The sequence below is a fragment of the Hyperoodon ampullatus genome (genome assembly GCF_949752795.1).
Source record: "Hyperoodon ampullatus genome assembly, chromosome: 1".
In the NCBI taxonomy this organism is placed as follows: domain Eukaryota; kingdom Metazoa; phylum Chordata; class Mammalia; order Artiodactyla; family Ziphiidae; genus Hyperoodon; species Hyperoodon ampullatus.
In genome coordinates, this window is record NC_136914.1 from 125,493,579 (window position 1) to 125,506,644 (window position 13,066).

The following is a 13,066-nucleotide window of genomic DNA, read 5'->3' on the forward strand; positions in this document are numbered from 1 at the left end:
CAGGACGGCCCCGCGGGCCCCCGCTGGGCCAGCAGTGCCCAGGCCGAGAAACCCTGGTTGACCTCATTTTAGAAAACAGCGTTTTAAATGCCTGACGGTTTTCTGACATCGTTTTGAAGCACCATCGCCTTAAGGAGATGTGTTTTCATGACGTCTAATAAATATCCTTACCCTCCCACTCTAGTTATTTTTTTCATCAACTGCTTCCAGTGTATTTCCACAGCAGCCCTGCAAACCTGTGGAGGCTTGGTTCCTTGGGGTGCCCTGCTCAGTGCCTTGGGCTCTGGGGTGTCTCCCCTTCTCCAGGTAAAATGATGCGGTGTGTCCGATGCCCGGTCGCCTACCATGGTGGGGACGCGTGTCTGGCGGCGGGCTGCTCGGTGATCGCGTCCAACAGCGTCATCTGCACGAATCACTTCACCGCCCGCAAGGGCAAGAGGCATCACGCCCATGTCAACGTGAGCTGGTGCTTCGTGTGCTCCAAAGGTGAGGAGCACCCCCCGCGTCCAGCCCTGTGATTCCGTCGGGTCCATCAGGATGGTCAGAGTACTGCTCCTCCAGGCACTCCCAGGGCCGAGGGTGGGGGGCCGGCTGCAGCGCCTTTCAGGCTCTGGCTCTCCACCCTCCTGCTGCCACCCCGTGCTTGCTTGCACACATAGTCGCATACGTGGTATCTCTGAGTTAACCGTGACCGTTTCACAGGCTTATGGGACTTCGTTAGTGGTGAAAACAAAACGTGCTTTGTGTTTACATGCAGGTGACTCTTTTTAAGCTACTGTCTGAGGGTCAGAGGGTAAGAGCTGTAGACTGGGAAGGCCGTGGGGCTGAGCCGGGCGGGTGGGGCTAAACGGCGCCCTCTGTGCAGGGGGAAGCCTGCTGTGCTGCGAGTCCTGCCCGGCGGCCTTCCACCCCGACTGCCTGAACATCGAGATGCCCGACGGCAGCTGGTTCTGCAACGACTGCAGGGCTGGCAAGAAGCTGCACTTCCAGGACATCATCTGGGTGAAGCTGGGGAACTACAGGTGTGGGAGGAGGCGCCTGCTCCTCTTTCCTTGTTCAAATGTCTTCTTTTACTTTACAGAACTTAACGCATTGAAATTACTGTCACTCTCTCTGAAGAGTCTGTGAATCCTGTTTTTAATATTTATAATAGATGGTGGCCGGCAGAAGTTTGCCATCCCAAAAATGTTCCCCCAAATATTCAGAAAATGAAGCACGAGATTGGAGAATTCCCTGTGTTTTTCTTTGGGTCTAAAGATTATTACTGGACGCATCAGGCGCGAGTGTTCCCGTACATGGAGGGGGACCGGGGCAGCCGCTACCAGGGGGTCAGAGGGATCGGAAGAGTCTTCAAAAACGGTACGGAGGCTGGTTCCCAGGTGGTCGGAGACAGCGCGCTCGGGTGCCTTTGCTAGTCCTGATTTCTGCTTCCAAATGTTTGACCTCTGTAGAAAACGCTGGACTCAGCATTCCAGCTGTACTTTACATTAGAAAAAAGTAGGTCTGTAGACTGGTTTGTTGAAGCAGAGGGTAAGAGGTACTGTTTAATGACTTTTCTAACATTGGTCTGTGGTGACTTTCACTAACACGCATTAAAGCTATTTTTAAGAAATTATCTGCGTACTAATTTCCAGGAATCCCTTACCGCTTGCCTTTACGTGAGATGGCGGCGTGCAGGAAACTGGCCTGCGGTCCGGGCCTTGCGCACTGGCTTGCGGGCTCCCTTTGCCCATGAGTAGACACTCAGGTGCCCCGAGGGGCAGGTGTGGGCAGGTCGACAGGATGCCCTGCCCCCGACTCCACAGCCTGGGTGGGGACAGAGAAGATGGCACGCAGGTCTCGCCCGGGCGACCAGAGGGGACGGGACGGGCGGCAAGTGAGGACGGCGGGGAAGTGGGGCCTGTGCCCTCGCCCCTTCCGGGGAGGTGGCCGCAGGCCCTCTGCTCGCCTGGGGCCTCCGCACACAGCTGACCCATCAGCTTTCTCAAGGATTGTTACAAAAGGGAGGTCGCCGGACGCGGAGGCGTGGTGGCTTAGGGTCGGCTGGCAGATGCGGAGGCCGGACGCGCTGCGCTCCCTCGCCGAGAGGCCCCACCGAGCTGCCCCCGGGTTCTCTAGCCAGCGGGCGTCCCCGAGCTCCCGTCTGTGTGGACGCCGTGCGGCCCACCTCTGGTCTTAAGGAAACCGCAGACAACACTTAGCAGTGAGATGGAAGTTTAGACTAAACCATTAAAATACAGAGCGTAAAGGGCGGATGTGTCGATTTGCTAAAATCTTTCACTCACGCTTTGTTGACTTTTTAGCACTGCAAGAAGCCGAAGCTCGTTTCCGTGAAATCAAACTTCAAAGGGAAGCCCGAGAAACGCAGGAGAGCGCGCGCAGGCCCCCGCCCTACAAGCACATCAAGGTGACCGTCCTGGCGGGGCTGGGGCAGGGGGTGGGGGTGAGTCGCTCTCAGGCCCGCGGACTTTTCCTCCCCAGGCTGGGCTCGGCGGCCAGGAGGCTGGCCACAAGCGAGGGTCTGTGCCCGGGACAGCTGCACGAGGCGTCCTAGGCGGGGAGAAGATGCCATTGCCACCCGGCGTGACCTTTGCCACGCGGGGGCACGGGGTGTGGGCAGGGGTTTCTGCCCAGGCGGTCTCTGCTTTGCCTCTGGGTGAGGCTCAGCCTGCTGGTCAGCGGGGACTAGAACTACAGTCCTGGCCAGGCTGCCTGGGGCAGGAGGAGCAGAGGGACAGGCCGACCCCCCGGACCACGCACGCCGTCACCAAGTGCTGCAGACAGGCTCAGAGGAGCGGTGGCTCCCCCAGGCCAGTGTGCGGCCGGAGCCCCTGACAGAGCGCTCTTCCGCCTCGGGGTGTGGGGAGTGCAGGAGGGCGGGCAGGGGCCGTGTTCCCCAGTGCGTGGGCCTGGAGCCCCGCAGGAAGTGCCAGCACCTGGCGCTCCGCAGCCGACCTCACCCGCGCCCTGTCGCCCGGGGCCCTGCGGCCTCTCGACGCGTGCTGGCCACCTTCTGGCAGCTCAAGGGCTCAGTCTTTGCTCCTAAAATCTGGACTGCGGTCAATGTCTGTGTGAAGGAAGCATTCCCTGTACTAATGTGTGTTTAGTCTTTTCTTTGGGATGAGTTCCCAGCCATGCAATTACTGGGTCAGAGAGCATGAAACTGGGATTCCTGAGGCCTATTCCAGATTTTCCCCCAACACGCTGGCATCACTGCAGTTTCTCCCCCAGCAGGGGAAGAGGGCGTCTCTCACCACGGTTTCCCTAGAGCTGCTCATTTCTGCTTTTCTTCTTTTCAATTCAATTCTTTTCAATTATTTTTCTTCTTTTCAATTCTCTCTGCTGCTTTATCGTTTGCTCTGGTTTCTTAACAAGGAGCCGTGAGTTGACGAGGGCGGGGCCGCCATGTGCCCGCCTCCTTAGGCGCCTCTGTGTGCTGGGTGAGGGGGTCTGCGAGGGCATCAGGCCTCGTGGCGTTGGCTGGGTGCCCCGCGTCACTGAGCGGTCCCACGCGGTCTCTCTCCTCTGCCTGGCTCTCGGATGAATGAAGAACACAGTGCTGAGATGAGCCAGCATGGGGTGCTGCGGGGACTGCCCTGCCGCCCACCTCGCGAAGCTTCCAGCGCAGGGCTGGGCCCGCCTCCACCTGCCTCCCCGCCGTGTCCCCGCTTGGCCTGAGTCTGAAAGGCCACCGGGAGGCTTGGATGGGTTGGTGGGGTAGGCGCGGCAGCCGGGACCCTGGCAGCGCTCCGGGGCGAGTGGGCTGAGGCGGCGGCTCTCGCCCGCAGGTGAACAAGCCTTATGGGAAAGTGCAGATCCACACGGCGGACATGTCCGAGATCCCCAAGTGCAACTGCAAGCCCACCGACGAGAACCCCTGTGGCTCCGACTCGGAGTGTCTGAACCGCATGCTGATGTTCGAGTGCCATCCGCAGGTGTGCCCGGCGGGCGCGTTCTGCCAGAACCAGTGCTTCACCAAGCGCCAGTACCCCGAGACCAAGATCATCAAGACAGACGGCAAAGGCTGGGGCCTGGTGGCCAAGAGGGACATCAGGAAGGTAGGGGTGTGTGTGTGTGTGTGTGTCCCCAGGGCTCACTCGCTGCTTCCTCAGACTTGGCTTTGCCCGTGGTGCTTTTGCACTCATGTGAGAACAGTATTTCAAAAACGGTTTTTGAGTTGTTACAACTGAGGATTGTAAAACGTTACGTGAAAGATATCTATCAGAGTGAAACCCTTAAATTCCTTGAAACGCGCCTTCAGTCAGAATTCTGACGGCTGCTGTTGGGAAGGGAAAGGTTTGCTTAGAAGGGCAGCCAGAAGGGTCACCAAGCAGAGCGTTGTGGACGCGGCTCCCGTGGGGGCCGTCCCGGGACAGTGCGGGACCAGGCTGTCGGGAGGTGACAGGGACCACGCACAGCCTGTCTCCGCTTGCAGGCTGAATGGCGGAACTGCGTGCTTGTTGCAGCGAGCGCAGGCAGCCTCAGACCCAGGACTGTTCTCGGCTGATCCCAGCAGCGTCAAGAAGGCTGCTTTGAAAGAGAAAAACCCCAGCAGCCCTGTTCCTGCACCTGCCTTGCCTGCTGGTTCATCCAGGCTCTTGCAGGAGAGCTTGTGGGAGCGTTTCCACCCCTGCTCTGTCTCTGCTGGGGAGGTCGAGCGGTGAGGGCGGGTTCTGTGGGAGCTGGGGGCTGACGGTTACAAGCGCCCCCAAGACACGGGAGTGCTGGGAAGCAAGGGTTAGCGCGTTGCTTCCAGAAGGCTCAGGTACAGGCTTCAGTGACAGCCTTCACGAAACACGCATAGAACCGCCCGCCTTGGCCGTAACGTCCAGGGACTTGGCGAGCCCCTGCCCGACGCCTGCTCCTGTCGTGGGCTCTGGGCCCCAGTGCCGAGGCTCGGCCGGGCCGTTGGCCATCAGCAGCGCGCTCTTCTGGTTTCCAGGGAGAGTTCGTGAACGAGTACGTGGGGGAGCTCATCGACGAGGAGGAGTGCATGGCGAGGATCCGACGCGCACATGAGAACGACATCACCCACTTCTACATGCTCACCATAGACAAGGTAACGTGGTGCGTCTTCAGGGTCCGTTTCTGTCTGCACGGGGCTTTCCGTGGCGTCGGACTGCACACCAGGTGGTGCTGTCGTGTCGTCTGCGTAGGTGTGCTTCGGGCACCTGTGCTTGTCTCCTCAAGCACAGGTCTTTTGGCCACCGCCCGAGGGCCAGGGTGAGCAGCTCTCGGCGTGGGGCCTCCTGGAGCGTCACGTGTCCCTCTGACGCGTGACGGGCACACTGAACAGTCTTTCCCAGGGTCAGGGAAGAGCAAGATTAGGGGAGTTGCACATCCTTCCGGGTACATAGTGGAGTCTTCTGGGGTGCTTGTTAGGTGCCTGAAGCCCAGGTTTGTGAACATTTGTCTGCTGGAGGGGTCAGCGTTCTCAGCAGGTGGGTAAGACGATTTGTCACGAGTGCAGGTGGAGAAGAGCGGGCACATCCGGGACACCGGGTGCCCAGCTGACAGGCCCCTTCTGGTCGCTCCAAGGAGACACAACCCCAGGAGGTGGCAAGTTTACGTACCCTCTGCCATCCCCCCTCATTTTTGGGGGTGGTGGTGAGGGGGGTTATTTGATTAGAAATGGGAACCCTAGGCCTATGCCTTCCTGTGTTTAGGCGTCTAAATTTGAACTACTTACATGTTGTGAAAAATGCCAGGTTGATCACTTAACATACAGATTAGTCCCTGAAATGATAATTCACTGAGGGCACCTGGCTGAAGCCAAGATAAAGTCCATGATGCATGAGACGTTGAAACAATTCATACCTCATCCATTTCCTGCAAGAGTAAAAGATAAGCCATACCTCCCTAAACGTGTACAAATCCAACAGAACAGGATCTCCGTAAGCAGACCCTCACATAGAAGGCTTAGCTTTCGGTGAGAATCTGAGGGAATAAGATTAAATCTGAAAGAAAGGATTAAATATGTTACAGATGGTTAAAGCCATAAAAGGAGATTTAGAGATACAGGAACAAGACATTGAGGGATAAATCAGGCAGATTTGAACCAACAGTTAAAACTGGGAGTTAACATATAGTCATTGAAAATAACCCAGTGGATGGGTTAAGAAAAGTTAGACCGCAGCAGGGAAGTGACTACAGTAGAAGGAGCATCCGAGAATCCGTCTGGACACGCGGCACAGGAAGATAGAGTGATGAGGCTCGGAGAAAGAGGCCGAGAGGTGGGAAGACAGACGTTAAGTAGATGTTCCAGAAGGAAGACGGGAGACCTGGGGGAGAGGCGAGGTGGAAAAAGAATTCTATGGAATCTCTGTGACATGGATCATTTCATGGATGAAGCTGAACAAGTTCTGTGCAGGATAGATAAAAATAAATCTATACCTAGGTATGTTGTTTAAAAAAAAAAAGCCTGTAAGATGCCATACACTACAAAGATGAAAAGCAACAGAGAGGGACTTCCCTGGGGGTCCAGTGGTTAGGACTCAGTGCTTTCACAGCTGAGGGCTCAGGTTCAATCCCTGGTCGGGAACTGAGATCTTACAAGTCATGCAGTGCAGCCAAAACAAAAAAGAAAAAGGCAACAGAGAAAAAAAAGATAGAGCATGTTCCAGGGAACGACAGTTGGATGGATGGTCAGCCTCCTCCAAGTATGATGGAAACCAGGGACACTCCTGCTCCTCAGGGAAAAAAACCGTTGACCCTGCACCTCTCACCCTCCGGACCGGGACCAAGCGAGCTGACCATCAGCGTCACGTGGCGGAGGAGATAGTAAAGGAGGTTCTTCAGGGGCTTCAGAAGTTACGTGTGAGGCGTGAGGAGGATGGTGGACAAGAGGTGGCGCGCGTGCGGGTGTGGTTGTCACAGGTGCCGATTGCTGGTGAATGTGGGGCAGCGGGGCCGGGATGGCGGTCACAGAGGGCATCAGAAGAGAGACAAGGCCAGTGTGAGCTGCGTGTTTGGTGTGGATGGAGGGGAGACTTCACTAACTCGTGCTTTTTCAGGCATACACAGGAAATGACTGAATGAGTAGAAATGGAAAGTGTAACTTCCACCTTATGAGAGAGTGGAAAAGGGCATAAAGAAAGGTCTCAATCAGAGAAAGAAAGGGAGGGAGAGGGAGGAAAAAAGGAGAAAAGATAGTAATCAGAAAACACGAGGTAGGGAGTTCCCTGGCAGTCCCGTGGTTAGGACTCAGCTCTCATTGCCCAGGGCCCTGGTTCGATCCCTGGTCGAGGAACTAAGATCCCACAAGGCGCTGCCAAAAAAACCCCTTGATCTATAAAAATTAAAAAGTCTATACATAGGATCTTGGTAGAAGATGGTGGTGCTCAATTCCAAAGCAGCAACAAAAAGATACACAAAGTACATCTTCAGTGAAACTAAGGGCCTCGTCCCCCACGAGCAGATGGAAGACGCCGTCTGAGAGTGGGACTTGGAGGCTGAGGTGCTGTAGAGCTGGCGCCTCTAGGCCCCCCGCCCCCGAGGTGCCTGCCCCCAGCAGGACTGAGCAGTCCCGACTCGCCTCCTCACTGCTGACGGTCGCACAAGAGGATGAACTAGCAGACGTATATCCAGCGATCTCAGAAGGGGGCCTCAGAGAAAGAAGGGTGGGTGAGGTCCCAGGGACCTGTGGTGACAGGCCTCGGAAGGACCGTCTTCCAAAGTAAGGCAGCTTTCTGTGAGGCAAAGAGAGGGCGCCCGAGGCTCTAGAGCCTGGGGAGCTATGGGCCATCAGGTGACCGCAGAGCAGGGAGCCCAGAGACAGGACAGCCAGCACGCAGCCAGCAGCTGCTCCAGGAACCCCAGCTCGTTTCGGGAGAACCTGACGATACAGGGCCACAGAACCTCCCTGTGGCTGGGGCAACACGGCCAGAGCTGGGACCATCGCGCCCCAGCGGTCAACGTGTGTTTCTCAAGCACGAGGGGTTCGGGACGGCCAGTTAGCACGCCGAGCTGGACCTCGAACTTGGAGCCCTGAGAGTGAAACGAGCAGCAGCCAGAGCATCTCTGAAGCTTAAACCGCCTGGAGTGGCGCCTGAGCAGACGCAGGACGGACACGGCACGGTGGGCAGAGAGGAAGGTCAGAAAGAAGGCGTGGCCAGGGGGACAGGCCACGAGGGTCTCTCTGCGTGATGGGAGTCTAGATGTTGAAAGAATACCCTGTGTTTCAGGGGCAGTCCATCCAAAATGGTCAACATAATAAATATCTTATTAAAATTACTGGACATAACAAGGAACCCTCTGGCTAGCTCGGCCAAAAAATTGAGTTACTTGTAAGGGGAAGAAAGGCCGTCTCGAGGCTTCTCATGGCAGAATCCAGTGCCTGAGCACAGAGGAGCAGCACTGATAAAGTCTTCAAGGAAAGTGTGAACTGGAGACTTTCTCTCCAGCCGACTGGTTCTTTAGACGTGGATGTCAGAGTGACAGGTGTGGACACGGGAGCTAAGGGCACCGGTCCCCTGGGGGAAGCTGCTGAAGGATGGGTTCCAGGCGACCCCGCAAAGCGACTGGTGGTGGTACAGGTATCGGGAACTTGTGCCAAACTGTGACTCCTGACAGCGACAGAGAGGGGAGGCCAGAGGGGGGTGAACTCACCTCTGATGCTGATGCCCCCGAGTCAAGCTGGTACAGCGAGTAGGAGTGGTTCTCAGCGTTGTTAAGTATTAAGGCAAGAATGCTACTGAGAACTGGGCTGTAAGGACGGAGGTGGGTTGGGGGAGACCACTGCAAGAGGAGGTGCGGGTGCCGTATGCAGGCAGAGATGCCCTCGATAAAGGGCAACCAGCAGGGGAAATAAAGTTCCCAACATAACAGGAACATCAGTATTTAAAAAACCCCATTACTTCATAGTAAAAGGCTTAAAACCCAAATAAACAAGCAAATTAGATTGATAGAATCGTGCCCAACGTATGAGTCGTATATGTAAAAGGGAGTTGGATTAACTCATCTATTAAAAGATTTCCAGATTGGTTCATAAAGCGAAGCCTATTTCTCTGCTGTATCTAAGAAACAGAGATCCTGAAAGTTGAAAATAAAATTGTGCCCAAAGGTGTGTCAGGTGAAGTCAAATTAAAAAAGAATTGTTCTCAGACAAGGCAAAACTTGGGCCCCAGTGCATTCAGTGAGACAGAGGAAGGCCTTTTAACGTCAAAAGCGCCGCCAGGGACCAGGACACATCCTACAGGATGTGCCCAAATAACAGAGCAGCCGCACCCCCAGAGCCACAATTCGGGGAGGCACAGGAGACAGCCAAGTGAGGGAGAGTCTACTGTGGATTCACCTCTTGGAACAAGAGGTCCTAGGCAGAGAGTCAGCATGGACTAAGCACCAACTAAAAAGAGAAGCAGCCGTGCAGAGAGCCCGTGGCCGCAGTGGTGTGACAGCGGGAACAGGAAACGGCGTCAGGTTCATCAGTAGAGGACAGCCGGGCACCAGCATCTCGGCACTGAGCCGGTGCAGCCGCTCAGAGCAAGTTCAGCGGTTCCTTTCAGCGAGGCAGGAGCACGCTGCAGAGCACGCACTTCTGAGGTGTGTCCACCTTCAGAGGAGCAGCTAGCGTCTGGGTGTGAGCATGTGGCTGAGGCCCCCGCCTGGGGCCGCCCGTCCAGGGCAGGGGAGCCTGGCAGGCATCTCGATGCCTCGCTCCTGGGGTACCTGTGTTTACACACGTCCTGTCCCCCACTCACAGACACCGTGTGGCGTTACCACGTGCCCGTGATGCTTTTTGTGGCCTAGTTTTAAGTGCCCTCCCGCCTCCGGTACGTCTTTCTCCCGTCCCTTCCGGTCATGCGGTCGACGAGAGACCCTTAGGGTGAGGAAGCCGAGGTCACCGCTCCCTGATGCCAGGCGATTGCATCGTCTGGGTTTTGCCACAATAGGAGTACATCTCCACGTACACATAGGCGCTTGCCTTTCGGGGGGTCGAGTCCCGGGAGCACGAAGGTGGGACCCTCATCGCTTTGCCCGGGTGCGTCTCAAGACTGCTTCTGCCGCGGGGGTTGGCCCCCCTCCATCAGCCGGCGTGGCCTCATGGCCTCAGGACGTTCTCCTTGCTTCCTCCACCGCTGGTCTGTCTCGACTTCCTGGCTGGTTTGTGTCATAAGCGGTCAGTCTTGTCCCGTCAGGCTGTTGGTGTCCGGCTCCCTCGTTTGCCATCTGACGCCAGGGAGCTCGGCTCACCGCCCCCCGCTCACCAGCGCTCGGTCCCTCCGTGTGGTGCTGACCTGCCTGCCCTCTGTGAGCAAGAGAAACAGGACTGGTTTGGGGGTGTCCCATCTGAGTGGACCTGGGAGACCACGGTTCTCAGTACAGCACCAGTTGTCCAGCACGATGGTGACAGTTCCGTTTGAATGAGAACGTGATGGCTGAGAGTTGACCACGTATGTAGATGCTGCTTGAAACTTGAGTTGTGCCTTACAGGACCGTATAATCGATGCTGGCCCCAAAGGAAACTATTCCCGGTTCATGAATCACAGCTGCCAGCCCAACTGTGAGACCCTCAAGTGGACAGTGAACGGTGACACTCGCGTGGGCCTGTTTGCCGTGTGTGACATTCCTGCAGGTACGGTGCCTCCGGGGCTCCCCACAGGGCTCCCAGCCGAGCGGGCAGGTGGAGGGGCCCTTGTCCGATGCTGCGTGTGGGCGGACCGCCGGGCTTGGTGAGGGCGGGCGGCTGGCGATTCGGAAGTTGTGTTTTGTTTGGAACGTGCACCTTGCAGCGTGGAATCGAAAGCCGTGTGGGGATAGTACAGGTGCGCCGACAGGCGCAGGGCTCGTAGACCTGATGCAGGCTTCTTGGCAGGGTCGGGAGAAGGGCAGTGTCCCAGTGTGGCTTGTCTCCCTCACCCAGGGACAGAGCTGACCTTCAACTACAACCTCGACTGTCTGGGCAACGAGAAAACAGTCTGCCGGTGCGGGGCCTCCAACTGCAGCGGGTTCCTTGGGGACAGGCCCAAGGTGAGCGGTGGTGGGAGCGGAGTCTGCCGGGCGGGGCGAGGACGGCAGGGGAGGCCAGGCGCGAGACTCCGTGGCTGCTTGCTGCGCTCGCGGGCTGTGGCTGCCCCTGCAGAGGCCACAGGGTGCTGGGGCTTCACATCCTGGAGCCGGGAATCCAAAGTCAGAGCCTCCGTATTCCCCTGGGGCGGGTCTGCCCCCAGCGCCTGGCGGCACGTGGCGTTCTGCCTGCGTGTTTGTTTCCGTGTCTCTTTCACAAGGACGCTGGTTGGTCGTGCAGGGTTAGGGCCCACTGCTTTACATCTGCAGCAATCCTACTTCCAAGCAAAGTCACATTTGAGGTTCTGGGAAGGACATGGCTTTGCGGGGGGGGACATGGCTCCACCCAGCACACTTAGCCCCTTCCCCGTGCTGGGTAAAACCCGGGCCTGAAGCCTCTGGACGGCCGCAGGCATCCAGGCCCAGAGGTGGGATGTCCACAGCGGGCCTGCTGCTTCACCTGGCTTTTTTCATTTGTTCTCACGAGATGCGCCGCGTGGGGAAAGAGCCTGCCCTGGGCCACACGTCCTGAGCAGCGCTGTGGCCGGCGGCCTGTGTTGTTTCCTACAGGCAGTGAACGGGAACAGGTCGGGCCCCTGCCTTTTCCCTGTCGGCTGCAGACCCCCACTCTTCTCCTGTGAGACCACCCTCGGGTCCCTGGCGCTCCCGACCTCGACCTTGGCCCTGGTGACCCCTCGGGACAGCTGGCCTCAGTGCACGCAGTTCCCTTGAGTGAACTGCATTTATTTCTTCATTCTAGACCTCAGCATCCCTTTCCTCGGAGGAAAAGGGCAAAAAGACCAAGAAGAAAACCAGGAGGCGTCGAACGAAAGGCGACGGGAAGAAGCCGTCTGAGGACGAGTGCTTCCGCTGTGGCGACGGCGGGCAGCTGGTGCTGTGCGACCGCAAGTCCTGCACCAAGGCCTACCACCTGCCCTGCCTGGGCCTGGGCAAGCGGCCCTTCGGTGGGTCCCCAGCCCGGGCAGCTGAGGCCAGACCACCCGGTGCAGCCCTTGGGGGCCGGCAGGGGCTGGGGGAAGGTGCCGGGAGGAGCTGCTTGGGAGCGAGGGGCCCGCACCCCTGGGTCTCAGCTGGGAAGACGGGGAGGGGCTGGGGCTGGGGCTGGGCTCTGCCCTTCAGAGAGATGACGGGCTCCGGCGTGCACAGAGCGGCCGTGTCACCTCGGAGGGAAGCCGAGAGGCCCTCACCCAAAGACAGAAGCGGAAAAGCTAGAAAAGGAGAAGTCAAATGTGTTTGACTGTAAAACAGAAGCAGAAACGCTGTGTGTGGCACAAGATGATGCAGCAGGGCCAGCAGGCAGGTGGCAGAGAGGCTCACGGCAGGCGTGCTGGTTCTCCCAGACCGCACTTTGCAGGGGGACACCAGAAAGATCCCAGAAAGATTGGGGCCCCCAAAACACTCGGCCCGGCTGCACACCCGTCGCCGCAGAGCAGCCGGGGTGGCAGGGCCCCCGGTGCCACTGGGCCATCTGGGCTCGGAGGTGGGGCCTGCTCGCCGCCCTCCGCCCCCCAGGCCTCTGAGCACCAGCTTTAGCTTCTCTTTACCTTTTGACACTTGCCTGGAAAGCAGTGTCTTGTTTTAGTTTGTGTTCATCTGAGTTTTAAAGTTAGTTTTCAACCACGAAAATGTTACAAGTTGCCATTCCTCTCTTCTGTCTGGTGATACTTTGTTTCCTTGCAGGGAAGTGGGAATGTCCTTGGCATCACTGTGACGTGTGTGGGAAACCTTCCACTTCATTTTGCCACTTTTGCCCCAATTCGTTTTGCAAGGAACACCAGGACGGGGCAGCCTTCAGCTCCACCCAGGACGGGCGGCCGTACTGTGGCGAGCACGACTTGCGGGCAGAGCCGGCCGAGCAGCCCTGCCCGGAGCCCAAGTCCAAGGGGAGGAGGAAGAAGAGGAGGTGCTGGCGGAGGGTCACAGAGGGCAAATAGCGCCAGGCCGGGGTGGGGTGAGATCGGGCGGCCCCGGGTGGCCGGCCCGCCCTGCAGGCAGAGGGCCGGAGGATGCCGCCCGCAGCCCCCGGGACGCACGCACAGGC

General features: G+C 57.8%; 1 protein-coding gene across 1 annotated transcript in view; it reads left to right on the top strand.

Moving 5' to 3' along the window:
• NSD2 (nuclear receptor binding SET domain protein 2) overlaps positions 1-12,959 on the top strand; it is a gene marked incomplete at both ends in the record, with an annotated part of 50,226 nt that extends 37,267 nt beyond the window's left edge. Inside the window, 10 exons of the mRNA XM_079707595.1 lie at positions 307-486; positions 866-1,022; positions 1,154-1,359; positions 2,304-2,407; positions 3,789-4,058; positions 4,943-5,059; positions 10,432-10,573; positions 10,862-10,968; positions 11,765-11,969; positions 12,706-12,959. Coding sequence (XP_079563721.1) covers positions 307-486; positions 866-1,022; positions 1,154-1,359; positions 2,304-2,407; positions 3,789-4,058; positions 4,943-5,059; positions 10,432-10,573; positions 10,862-10,968; positions 11,765-11,969; positions 12,706-12,959 — 1,742 coding nt within the window. The remainder of the gene's footprint in view (positions 1-306; positions 487-865; positions 1,023-1,153; positions 1,360-2,303; positions 2,408-3,788; positions 4,059-4,942; positions 5,060-10,431; positions 10,574-10,861; positions 10,969-11,764; positions 11,970-12,705) is intronic.
• Positions 12,960-13,066: the final 107 nt, after the last annotated feature.